Source organism: Podarcis gaigeae (genome assembly GCF_964106915.1).
Source record: "Podarcis gaigeae genome assembly, chromosome: 2".
In the NCBI taxonomy this organism is placed as follows: Eukaryota; Metazoa; Chordata; class Lepidosauria; order Squamata; family Lacertidae; genus Podarcis; species Podarcis gaigeae.
In genome coordinates, this window is record NC_139679.1 from 120,053,025 (window position 1) to 120,065,226 (window position 12,202).

General features: G+C 48.0%; 1 protein-coding gene across 2 annotated transcripts; it reads right to left on the bottom strand.

Moving 5' to 3' along the window:
• Positions 1–1,432: 1,432 nt before the first annotated feature.
• Positions 1,433–11,835, bottom strand: LOC310837307 (uncharacterized protein). Of its 2 annotated transcripts, XM_083723675.1 has the most exons (6): positions 11,697–11,835; positions 9,006–9,816; positions 7,425–7,598; positions 5,422–5,554; positions 4,044–4,295; positions 1,433–3,400 (listed from the first exon to the last, which is right to left on the bottom strand). In XM_083723675.1, exons 2-6 carry the CDS (start codon positions 9,720–9,722, stop codon positions 2,313–2,315), a joined length of 2,364 nt encoding a protein of 787 aa, XP_083579801.1. In that variant the 5' UTR covers positions 9,723–9,816; positions 11,697–11,835; the 3' UTR covers positions 1,433–2,312. The 2 variants fall into 2 exon arrangements, with proteins under 2 accessions (XP_083579801.1, XP_083579802.1); XM_083723676.1 differs by lacking the exon at positions 7,425–7,598.
• Positions 11,836–12,202: the final 367 nt, after the last annotated feature.

The following is a 12,202-nucleotide window of genomic DNA, read 5'->3' on the forward strand; positions in this document are numbered from 1 at the left end:
GAGCACCCTGTTGCAACAGTTCCTAGAACCAGAGAATGGGAGAGTTGGCAAGGGACCACCTAGTCCTGCTCTCTGCAATGCAGGAATTATATATAATAAATGTTCATAAATGTACCAACCAAGCGCATACATAGATGTATGGACCACATGTCTGGAGCAGCACAGGAGGACCGCCCTGAAACCATTTTCAGGCTTACTAGCTGCTTTGCTTCTCAATATTCTCTGGTTGGCCTCTGTTCTTTTCTCTGACCGATGGATAACCTACAAAGGACTCTATAAGGGCTCTTGTGTCCCCCATAAGGGAATAAGGGCAGATTTTCGTTTATTACACTTCTCTGACTAATCATGGATTTAGGGGACTCAAGAGTCCCTTGGGAAGTTGGACAGCAAAAGCCAAACCCCAATTTTTTACAGCAGCACAGCCACTGTGAGAACAGGGTGGGAACTTCTTATGTTCTTAAAAACAAGCTTTCTGAACAGGGCACAGTAGGAAAATGGGAAGATGCCTTAAACAGAGTCAGATCCATCTATCTCAATATTGCTCAAGACATACTGCCGCCTGAGTTCCCCTCATTGTCTGCGAGTCCTGGAAAAGCTGCTCCCTGCCTTGCAGGTCTTTTCCCACCTGGTCTGGGAGGGCAGGCCCCGGACTGACTCCAGCTACAAAACGGAGGCTGCCAAACAGACTTGAACTGGGGTACTGTTTAGTGGGGTTTGTATTGTGGGGAGCGTGTTGCTGTTAATTTTTTGTATCTCTGTTTTGCACATACAGTCGTACCTTGGAAGTCGAACAGCTTGCAAGTCGAACGCTTTGGCTCCCGAACGCTGCAAATTCCGGTTTGTGAATGTTCTTTTGGAACCCAAAAGTCCGATGCAGCTTCTATGGCTTCGGATTGAATCGGAAGCCATTCCTTGGTTTCTGAACGTTTTGGAAGTCGAATGGACTTCCAGAACAGATTCTGTTCAACTTCCAAGGTATGACTGTATACCCAAGCAAATGATCTGGAGTGCTCTGATATCTTCTTTCAGAGAGACTTAAATTGTGTTTTCCGTGCATCTCCACTGCACTGCTTGCGCACCATTTTTTGAAACTGAAGTTTTCAGTGTTCCTAAATCATAGATTCGTAGAGTTGGCAGGGACTGCGATGTTCACCTAGTCCAACCTCCTGCAAGGCAGGAAACATTTGCCCAACATGTAGCTCAAACCCTGAGATTAAGAGTCCCCTGCTGACATATCCCAGCTGATAAGGCTTAGCTTTGGGGCACACAGAACAACTCCTTCCTTGTGTAACCATCTCCAGGGTGGCCCTCAGAGGCAATTCTGAAGGTGCACCTCTTTACCCTGTACCCCTCTGGTACCTAAGAGGCGTGTTTGCAGGGCATACCCTATTCCTGCAATTGTAATCCAGTTTTGTTTTTTCTAAAAATTATTTATTAAATTTATATAGCATCCTTCATCGGAGGATCACAGGTTTACAGTATAAAAACACAAAAATACACAACGTAATAACAAACAAAACAATAACCCCCGCCCCAAAACACACACACAAACAGTTTCAAAGATAGGTTAATTAACCAAAGGCCTGGGAAAAGAGGAACGTTTGAATTTTTAATTGTTGTAACCCACACTTGGACCTGCTAGCAAAGGGTAGGTAATAAATTTAATGATTTATTGAATTTCAATTAAATTTAATGATGATCATGATAATGATAATAATCTGCCGTGCCTTTGTTTTCAAACAGCTTAGTTCTCAAATGTTTTGGCTCCCGAACACCGAAAACCCAGAAGTGACTGTTCCGGTTTGCAGACTATTTTTGGAAGTCGAACATCTGACGGGGCTTCTGAATCGGAAGCCGTACTTTGGTTTCCAAACGTTTTGGAAGTCGAACGGACTTCCGGAATGGATTCCGTTCAACTTCCAAGGTACAACTGTACAGTGGTACCTCTGGATGCGAACAGGATCTGTTCCGGAGCCCCGTTCACATCCTGAGTAAAACGTAAGATGCGTCTGCGCGTGCACAGGTCGCATTTTGCTGCTTCCGCGCATGCGTGTGACATCATTTTGAGCATCTGCGCATGTGGCAAAACCCGGAAGTAAGGTTCCTGTGGTGCTTTTCCTCCGTTCATTCCAGGGAGTGTTCCGATTAACCAGCAAACCCCTAAGAGCAACCGAGGCAAGGTTTCTCCTCCCAGCGACGGCAACCAGCCGGAGACCCCCGCAACGATGAGCAAGCCAGCACCAGTTTACACAGCTTCCTCTGTGTGGGTTTTTCTCACGAGATGCGAGTTCAAAACAAAGTTCTCCCCGCAGTCAAGAGCGCTCGTGGGGCTTCTCCCCGATGTGGACCCTGCCGTGCGCGAGGAGGAGCCGCTTGCGGCTGAAGCATTTCCCGCATTCCACACATTTGTGGGGCTTCTCGCCCGTGTGGGTCCGCCGGTGCGAGGTGAGGCCTGCACTCCAACCGAAGGTCTTCCCGCACTCGAAGCAGCGGTACGGCTTCTCCCCCGTGTGGATCCTGCGGTGCGAGGAGAGCTCGGCACTCCGGCGGAAGCTCTTCCCGCAGTCGGGGCACTTGTGGGGCTTATCCCGCTGGTGGATCCTCGCGTGCTGGATGAGGTAGGAGACGCAGCTGAAGCGCTTGGCGCAGACAGAGCATTTGTGGAGCTTCTCCCCCGTGTGGCTCCTCTTGTGCTGCGCCAGCTGGGCGTTGCGCCCGAAGCTCTTCCCGCAGGCGAGGCACTGGAAGGGCTTCTCCTTGGTGTGGATCCTTTCGTGAAAGATCAGATGAGACCTCTGGCGGAAAGTCTTGGGGCAGGAGGCGCACTCGTAGGGCCTCTCACCCGTGTGGGTCCTCCTGTGAAGGATGAGGTTGGAGCTGCAGGCGAAGCGCTTCCCACACGCGGCGCACTTGTAGGGCCGGTCGCCCGTGTGCATGCGCCGGTGGCGCAGGAGGTACGAGTTGCAGCTGAAGCTCTTGCCGCAGGCGGCGCAGGCGTACGGCTTCTCGCCCGTGTGGATCCTCTCGTGCACCACCAGGTACGAGTTGCAGCTGAAGCTCTTGCCGCAGGCGGCGCAGCGGAAGGGCTTCTCCCCCGTGTGGATCCTCTCGTGGCGGATCAGGTGAGACTTATCCCGGAAGGTCTTGGGGCAGGAGGCGCACTGGTGGGGCTTCTTCTTCCCCTCGTGCATCTGCTGGTGCCGGGTCAGGTTGTCTTTGCGGCTGAGGCTCTTCCCGCATTCGCCGCACCGGTAGGGCGCTTTCTGAGCCAGGGGTCTTTTGTGCCCCGAGAGCGGGGGGTTGTTTCCCGGGCACCCGGGAGGGATCGGGTACCATTCCGCTCGCTCCAGACTCCCCAGGCAACCGTGCTTCCCTTCGAAAGCTCTCGCCTGCCTGCCATCTAACAGAACATGGGGAAAAGAAGGAAAGGAAAGAGGGATGTATGAGGACAGCGAGAACCAACCACCTAGAGTTCCCAGCAGCTGGCATTACGAGTATTTTTGCTTATTAATTTGCATGAAGCAAACGTAACATGAGGTATGACTGTATTTTCTCACAAGCAGTGGGTAATATTCAATCGCATTTTACTCCGAGTAGACCCGCCTATGAATGAAGCTAAGTTGGGTCCGTTAATTTTAAGTCAAGTAGGGACGTGGGTGGCGCTGTGGGTTAAACCACAGAGCCTAGGACTTGCCGATCAGAAGGTCAGTGGTTCGAATCCCCGCAACAGAGTGAGCTCCCGTTGCTCGGTCCCTGCTCCTGCCAACCTAGCACTTCAAAAGCACGTCAAAGTGCAAGTAGATAAATAGGAAACGCTCCGGCGGGAAGCTAAACGGCGTTTCCGTGCGCTGCTCTGGTTCGCCAGAAGCGGCTTAGTCATGCTGGCCACATGACCCCCAAGCTGTACGCCGGCTCCCTCGGCCAATAAAGCGAGATGAGCGCCGCAACCCCAGAGTCAGCCACGACTGGACCTAACGGTCAGGGGTCCCTTTACCTTTACCTAAGTCGAGTAACACCCATCGAATATGTGTCCCGTCTCTTACCGCTGGAGATTCTTTGCTGGACCGTGACATCGCCAACTTCATTGAGATCTCCTCTAAAAGGAAGGGATCCACATGTGGTCTTCTCCAGGTTGATCTCCTGACGGCTCTCTCTCATGTGCCGATTCTCCTGCTTATTCCATGGGGAAATGCTCTGCTCTGCCCTCTCTGGAGACAGACCGAGGAGCCCCAACTGCTCCAGACCGCCTGGGGTGTATTTTGCTTCTTCGCAAGCGTCAACACAGCCTTCAGCGGCTAGGGAAAAAGAGAGTCATCCCAATCAGAAATGTACGGTCAGCCCAGTTAAGAGCAGGGGCCAGGGGCAATGAAACCAGAATTTGAAGTGAGAATATCGGAAAAGGACCTTCATACGATAATCTTTATTCTCATTGTCCCAATGTATGTAGATTTTTAATTTCATTGTTCTGTATGGGACAATGACAATAAAGATATCACATATCGTATATCAAAATTGAAAAAATCTACATCAGACATTAAAAAACCAACAAGCCTGCTATCCCAGCTATCCCAGCCTGGTTAGCCCCCTAAAAACTCTGATACCCCATTATTAAATACAATATATTCCCACAGAGACTACCTTACACTGCGTTTAAAACCAAAATCGCATTTGGATAGAAACTGTTTCTCAGGCGGCTAGTCCTAGTCTTTCTAACTCTGTACCTTCTTCCAGAAGGCAGAAGCTGAAAGAGATCATTTCTGGGGTGCGCACTATCCTGCGCTATCTCTGCAGCTTTCTTATGGCACCTGGAAGCATAGATTTGATCCAAGGTGGGAAGAGTGCACCCAATTATTCTCTCCGCAGTCTTTACAACCCTGGACAGCATTGTTTTTCCCCTGACCGTGCAGCTCCCAAACCACACACACACAGACCATAAGTTAATACACTCTCCACAGTACAATGGTAAAATGATCTCTGTTCTCACCCTGAAGCAAAGTTCTTAACCCGAAGCACTATTTCTGGGTTAGTGGAGTCTGTAACCTGAAGCGTCTGTAACCCGAGGTACCACTGTACTGGGCCGAGCCCTATTTGTGATTCCCAGCAATACAGAACCATAGAGTTGGAAGGGGTCCCGGGGATCATCTAGTCCAACCCCCTGCAATGAGGGAATCTTTCTCCCAACGTGGGGCTTGAACCCACAACCCTGAGATTAACAGTCTCAGGCTCTACTGACTGGAGCTCCCAGATGGGGCTAAGGAGAGCTGGGAGCCCGACAGCGGCTTTCGCTGTTGGAGCTGAGCCTACAGAGCCTCGAACCCGCAACCTCCCAAGTGCCACTGAGCTGCGCTGCCTGATCCCGGACTGAGCTCTGCAGGATTTTCTCCACTCCCGCCAGGAAGTCAGGCAGGTAACAATGCTCACCTATCAGACCGGCCTCTCCGCTGCCACAGTCCTCCTGCTTGGCTGCCACGCTGAGCTGTTTCTGGTCGGCATCTACAGGATCCTGGCTTGGCCCCGTGAAACTGACGGCCGCCTCCGCGAGGAGAGTCAGCACCTGGAAACAGGCAAGAGCAACAATTTTAAGCAGGGTGGACCAACCCGTAGTGATGTATGGAAGTGATGTATGGAAGTAGTGATGTATGGAAGTGAGAGCTGGACCATAAAGAAGGCTGATCACCAAAGAATTGATGCTTTTGAATTATGGTGCTGGAGGAGACTCTCGAGAGTCCGATGGGCTGCCAGAAGATCAAACCTCTCCATTCTCAAGGAAATCAGTCCTAAGTACTCACTGGAAGGTCAGATCGTGAAGCTGAGGCTCCAATACTTTGGCCACCTCATGAGAAGAGAGGACTCCCTGGAAAAGACCCTGATGTTGGGAAAGATGGAGGGCACAAGGAGAAGGGGACGACAGAGGACCAGATGGTTGGACAGTGTTCTCGAAGCCACAAACATGAATCTGACCAAACTGCGGGAGGCAGTGGAGTGCCTGGTCCATGGGGTCACGTAGAGTCGGACACGACTAAATGACTAAAGAACAACAACAAGGACCAATCCGTATCCCGCGAGGCCTCTTTCGGCAGCCCTTGGCAACGTTGGAGGAAAAAACATCTTAAAGCCTAAAAAAGTTCATGTATGCCACCACAGCAGCAAGAATTCTTGTGGCGAGGAAGCGGAGAAATGAAACAATACCGACAATCACAGATTGGCAGATGCTCATGTTAGAATATTTACAACTAGCAAAACTGACAGGAAGAGTTAGAGGAGAATTGAACCAGAAACTATTTGGAGAATGGAGAATATTTAAGAATTATATAAGATCATATTGTACCAACCACACCATATTAGCAGAACTTGAGTGATACTTTGTGGAGTAGACGGGAACAATATTAAAGAATATAAAACTGTGCAAAAAAAACACAGTATAAACAGTACAATGAGAATGATTGGAAGACTCGTTTTGTCAGAAGTCTTTTTTATTTAAGTGTTTATTTAAGTATTAATTAGGAAGATTAAGTTTTTTAATGCACGCAAATCTGCTTTTTCTTCTTTCTTTTTTCTGTACTTTCTTCTTTTCTTTTTTCTTAATTTTTTTTCTTTAATTTTCTTTTTGTAGTATGAGATTGTAAATTCTTTGTAAATTCTTTGCATATGTGTGTAATTTAAATTAATAAAGATTATTTTAAAAATAAGAATAATAAAAGTTATTTTTGTGTCATAGGTTGTTAACACACACACATCTTTTGTGTATTAAATTGGTTTAATTAAATATATTAAACCTGTTGTGCATTTAACACACAATCTCTCTATAAATGGCATATATTGTATATGAAATATATTTTAGCTTATATTATAATTTACATTACGGAAATTTAATTCAGGGTGCGGCCCACAAGTACAGTGTATAGCTGTCAACTTACAGATTTGAAAATAAGGGACCAGCAGCCAAAATAAGGGATTTTCTGGGCACAGGTATGTTTAACTTCTGAGCCGGTTCCGAGCCAAAGGCAGAAAGCCCAGCCAGCAGCCAAACGAAGTCTCAAGCGGTGGTTCCCACAGCGCAGCAACCCGGCAAAGGGGATGCAGCAAGGGAAACCACCGTCACCTCTCCGCTGGGAAGCGCTGAGCAAAGGCGAGTCCCCAGACAATGCGGCCGATTTGATGGGCACAAGGCATGCAAGCTCCACCCCCCCAGTCGTTCTTAGACTCCTTATTGGGTGAGCAACGCAGCCAAACAACACAGTTGGAGCCTCCCTGGCCGGCAGAGAGGGAGGGAGAGGAGCTGCTTCCTTTGAAACCCAGGGAATTTAAGGGACATCATCAATAAGGGACAGCGGCGGGACACGGCGCTGGGATAAGGGAGTTTCCCGCCAAATAAGGGACGGTTGACAGCTATGGTACAGTGGTACCTTGGTTCTCAAACTCACAGCTGCTCTAGAAGCCCACTCGACTTCCAAAACGTTCGCAAACCGAGGTATGGCTTCTGACTGGCTGATTGGCCCTGGAAAGCTGCCTTCAGATGTCTTCCAAAAGTCAGATAGTTGTTTATTTCCTTGCCATCTGATTCTTGCTGCACACTTGGTCTGAGACGTTGGACCGCCCTGCCAGTACACTGATCAAAAAGTCACATTTCCCTAACACAACAGGTGACTAGAACGTTAAGACGACAGCATAATAATAATAAGGAAAACTGATGCAACATACTCCCTGCCTGCCTGCAACCTGATTTAGATCATTGATCCATCTAGCTGGAGGTCTTTCAGATGGAGGTCTCCCCCAGCCTGGGGGTCTGAATCTGGGACCTTCTGAAGGAAATGCAGACATTTTACCCCTGAGCTATGGTCTTTCCCCTACGCAAGGTCTTCTGCCGAAATTGGCCCACTCAGCCGCCTGAAACCTTCTCACCTGCTTCTCTTTCTTTTTTATATATAATTTTCATTGAATTTTCTGTTTTACAATTTAAAATCCTCGTTTAAACATCCTTAAAATTTCAGTGACTTCCCTTCTTCTCTGTCCATGGTTCATTTTGCATAATATAAGTCCCTGAATATTTTACAAAAACTAAACCATTCAGTATTCCATTATTACATCCATCAAAATTTATTTACAAAATTTATCTGAATTCTGCCCACATTTTCAAGTGTACACAATCCCCCCCATATATTCAATAAACATTTTCCAATCTTCTCTAAACCTATGTTCTTCTTGTTCTCTTTTTCTATATGTTAAGTCTGCAAGCTGTGCATATTCCATCAGCTTAAGTTGCCAATCTTCTTTGGTTGGGACCTCACTCGTTTTCCATTTTGGGGCTAACAAAACACGGGCCACAGTAGTGGCATACATAAATAATATTTTTTAACACCTGGGAATTTCCATCTGAAATATCCCCAACCAAAAGAACTCTGGCTTTTTTTTGGGAAAGTGCTTTAGAACACTTTTTTCAATTAATTATGGATTATTTCCCAATACTCTTTTACCATTTTACATGTCCACCAGTTGTGAAAGAAAGTTCCCTCCACCTCTTTGCATCTCCAGCACTTAACTGATTCAGCCTTAAAGATCTTAGCAAGCGTACTTGTAATCATTTTTACAAATTTACAGAAGGAGCATCTCCACCCCCATCATTCTGCCCGGACACTGAGGTCCAGCGCCAAGGGCCTTCTGGCAGTTCCCTCACTGCAAGAAGCCAAGTTACAGGGAACCAGGCAAGGGCCTTCTCAGCGGTGGCACCTGCCTTGTGGAACGCCCTCCCACCAGATGTCAAACAGAAGAACAACTACCAGACTTTTAGAAGGCAGCCCTGTTTAGGGAAGCTTTTAAAGTTTAACAGACCACTGTATTCTAATACCTTGTTGGAAGCCGCCCAGGGTGGCTGGAGAGACCCAGCCAGATGGGCGGGGTATAAATAATAAATTATTTTTATTTTTATTATTATATTATTATTATTATTATTATTATTATTATTATTATTATTATTATTATTATTATTATTATATTTTTGTCCTCACCTGCTTCTCCATCCTTTCGGCATCCTTCTGGAGGAAGTCCTCGGCCAGGGCCACCGCCTGGGCGCACGTCTCCGGCCCCCACTGCCTGACCCAGCTCTGGACATCGGCCGGAAGGATGGCCAGGAGCTGCTCCAGGACCAGCAGCTCCAGGATCTGCTCCTTGGTGTGCCTCTCAATCTTCAGCCACGCCTGGCAAAGGTCCCGGAGCTGCCTATGGGCCCCCCTCGGCCCCTTGGCCTGCTGGTAGCAGAAGCCCCTGAAGCGCTGCCGCTGCTTCTCCCGCTTCAGAGCATCCCAGCGCAAGATGGCTGCCTTCACTTTCCCATAATCCTCTCTGTCTCTGGCTTCAAGTGCAAGGAAAGCCTGCTTGGCTCCACCGCCGAGGGCCGGCAGGAGCCGGGCTGCCCACTCCTCCCGGGGCCACCGGCAGGCTTCGGCCACTTGCTCAAAGGTGGCCAGGAAGGCCTTGGGGTCGCCCCATGGCTTGGGCTCCTCCGGCAATGGGCCAGTGGGGCTGAGGGGCTGAGGGGCCTCCACCATCTTCAGGAACTCCTGCCATTGGGCTTCCCAGTGTTGAAGCAAACCCTCACAGGGCTCTTGTTTAACTAAGGTTGCGTCTGGTGTTTTTTGGACGACTTCTCCGACGGTCTCATGGGGGTCCTTGCCACTGCCGCCCAGTGCCTCCCCTTGCGGACAGCTTCCTGGGTCCATTTTCATGCCGATTCCACCTCGGCTGGTGGCCTGAGGGACTCAAGAGAGTCGTGGCGGATGATGCTGCCACATTCTAGGCCGTCACGGAAGGGGTAGCTCCCTGGGTATAGCAAAGAAAGATCACAGAATTGTAAAATTCATAGCATTGGAAGGGAACCCAAGGATCATCAGGTCCAAGGCAAGAATCTTTTGCCCGATGTGGAACGCAAACCGACAACCCTGAGATTAAGAGCTTCCTGGTCTGCTCCAGGTCTATTCAATTAAATTGATTTAGAAAGCATTTAACGTTTCAGAAATCCCTTAAGTGGTGTGTGTGCGGATACCTGATGATGATCTCCCAAAGCAACTACTCTATTCCGAACTTAAAAATGGAAAGCGTAATGCTGGTGGTCAACAAAAGAGGTTTAAAGACTGTCTCAAGGCAAATCTTTAAAAATGTAGTATAAACATTGACAACTGGGAAACACTGGCCTGTGAGCGCTCCAGCTGGAGAACAGCCTTTACCAAACTCAGGACGCAAGGAAGAAACGTGCTAAGAGGAAGGCACGCTTGGCAAATCCACACTGGATCAACTCCTGCCCAGAAACCAATGTCCCCACTGTGGAAGGACGTGTGGATCCAGAATTGGCCTCCATAGTAACATACGGACTCACTGTTAAAACAGTGTTTATGGAAGACAGTCTTACTCGGCTATGAGTGATCGCTGAATAAGATATATCAGGATCAGACCACTCCCCAAAAAGTATCCTGGAAACTATAATTCGTTAACAGTGCTCAGAGTTTTAGGGCATCCCCTATTCTCTCCTTGTTGTGCTACAGTTCCCAGGGTCGAAAGGGGCCCTGGGGGTCGTGCAGCAATTATAATTGCAGCGTTATTGTGTTATGTAGTGAAGTTTCACCCTGGGCCAGCAGGGGGATACTGTAGATAGTTTTCACTCAGGTCTGTAGATAGTTTTCACTCAGGTCCACGTCAGTTATTTTAGGCAGGAAACTCTGGGTTGTTGTTGCTACAATGTTGACAGCTGGCTGCCTATAAAAGCAGGCCGGCTGAGCTGTTTGCAGTCAGTTCTATTCCAGCTTACAAAATAAAGAGCTGCTTTGGAGAAATCGCTGTGTCGTCTGCTATGTCAACCCACAACTTAACATATTGCCTCCTAAATAAGGAGCCAAGGCACAGGGCAGAAGAGGCATCACCGCAAAGGCCCCCAAGAAGCTGGTTAGTGGTCCCTCCATGTCACTTAAATGCCCAAACCTGTAAAACGACCTAAACAACATGTCACTAGATAAGGAGGCTGTTCTGTGCAGTGTGTTGCTTCTTCCCTTTCAAGCAGTTTGCATAGTCAACACAAATCAATTCTTTGCCGTCTCCTTGACAACTCATCATTTGAGGCCAGGACAATAGGGATGGTTATCATTCATAACAACAACGACAACACAGCACCTTTTTAAGCAATAATACAACAACAACAACACAGCACCTTTTCAAGCACTACAACAACAACAACAACAACAACACAGCACCTTTTCAAGCACTACAACAACAACAACAACACAGCACCTTTTCAAGCACTACAACAACAACAACAACACAGCACCTTTTCAAGCAATAATACAGCTGCATGGCTGTCTTCATAAGAATAAATATGATTTGGATACAATGGAGGACTGTAAATTGGATTGACCTAAAATATGCAGCTGTAAAAAGGTTACTTACAAGAACCCATGGAGTGGGGGGGGGGGAGTCCTAAGATTCAGAAGAATCTTGTGTAAAATTCTAATATGTGCAAGAATATTATTTGTGTGAACGAATTTGTAAAATCAAATAATACGCAGGAATAAACATGATTATACAGCATCACAGGCATCAAATAAAACAACGGTAATAGAGCATCAACATGACAATATAGCAGCATTGCCTATTCCAACCTTTTCAAATGAATTCTTCTAATAATAATATGGCAGCATAGTCGTCTGGCGCACCTTTTCAGCGGCGGTTTGCTGTGCAGAAATCTGCAAAGGAGCCTTTTCCCCAGCCCACCACTCTCCTCCCCAAACGGGAACACAAGACCCTCCCCTAGATGCTGGGAGCGGGGAGGGAGGAACCCCTGATTGTCTCTTTCGCTAATTAGCGCGCCCCTCCCCCGCACCCAGTCCCCCTCCCCCGGGCCCAAACCAGGCGCGCAACGCGTGCACACACACACAAATACACTTTTGCGGGCGAGGGGAGAGAGGGGCTGCTGCGTTGAAAAGCACCCCGCGTTGCACCGTCCTTGCTAGGAATCGCAGCCTCTTTCTGCTTTAACTCTTTGTTCATCTCTCTCTCACACACACACACACGCACCCCCCCCCCTATTTATGGCATTCATAGCCTCAAGGGTATTTTCCGGTTTTTTATATATTTGTTTCATTTTTCATGACACACAGCTATATTTTAGAACTCAGTCAGGAAAGCATGAAGCTCTTCATCTCTGGGTTGTGGGTTCGAG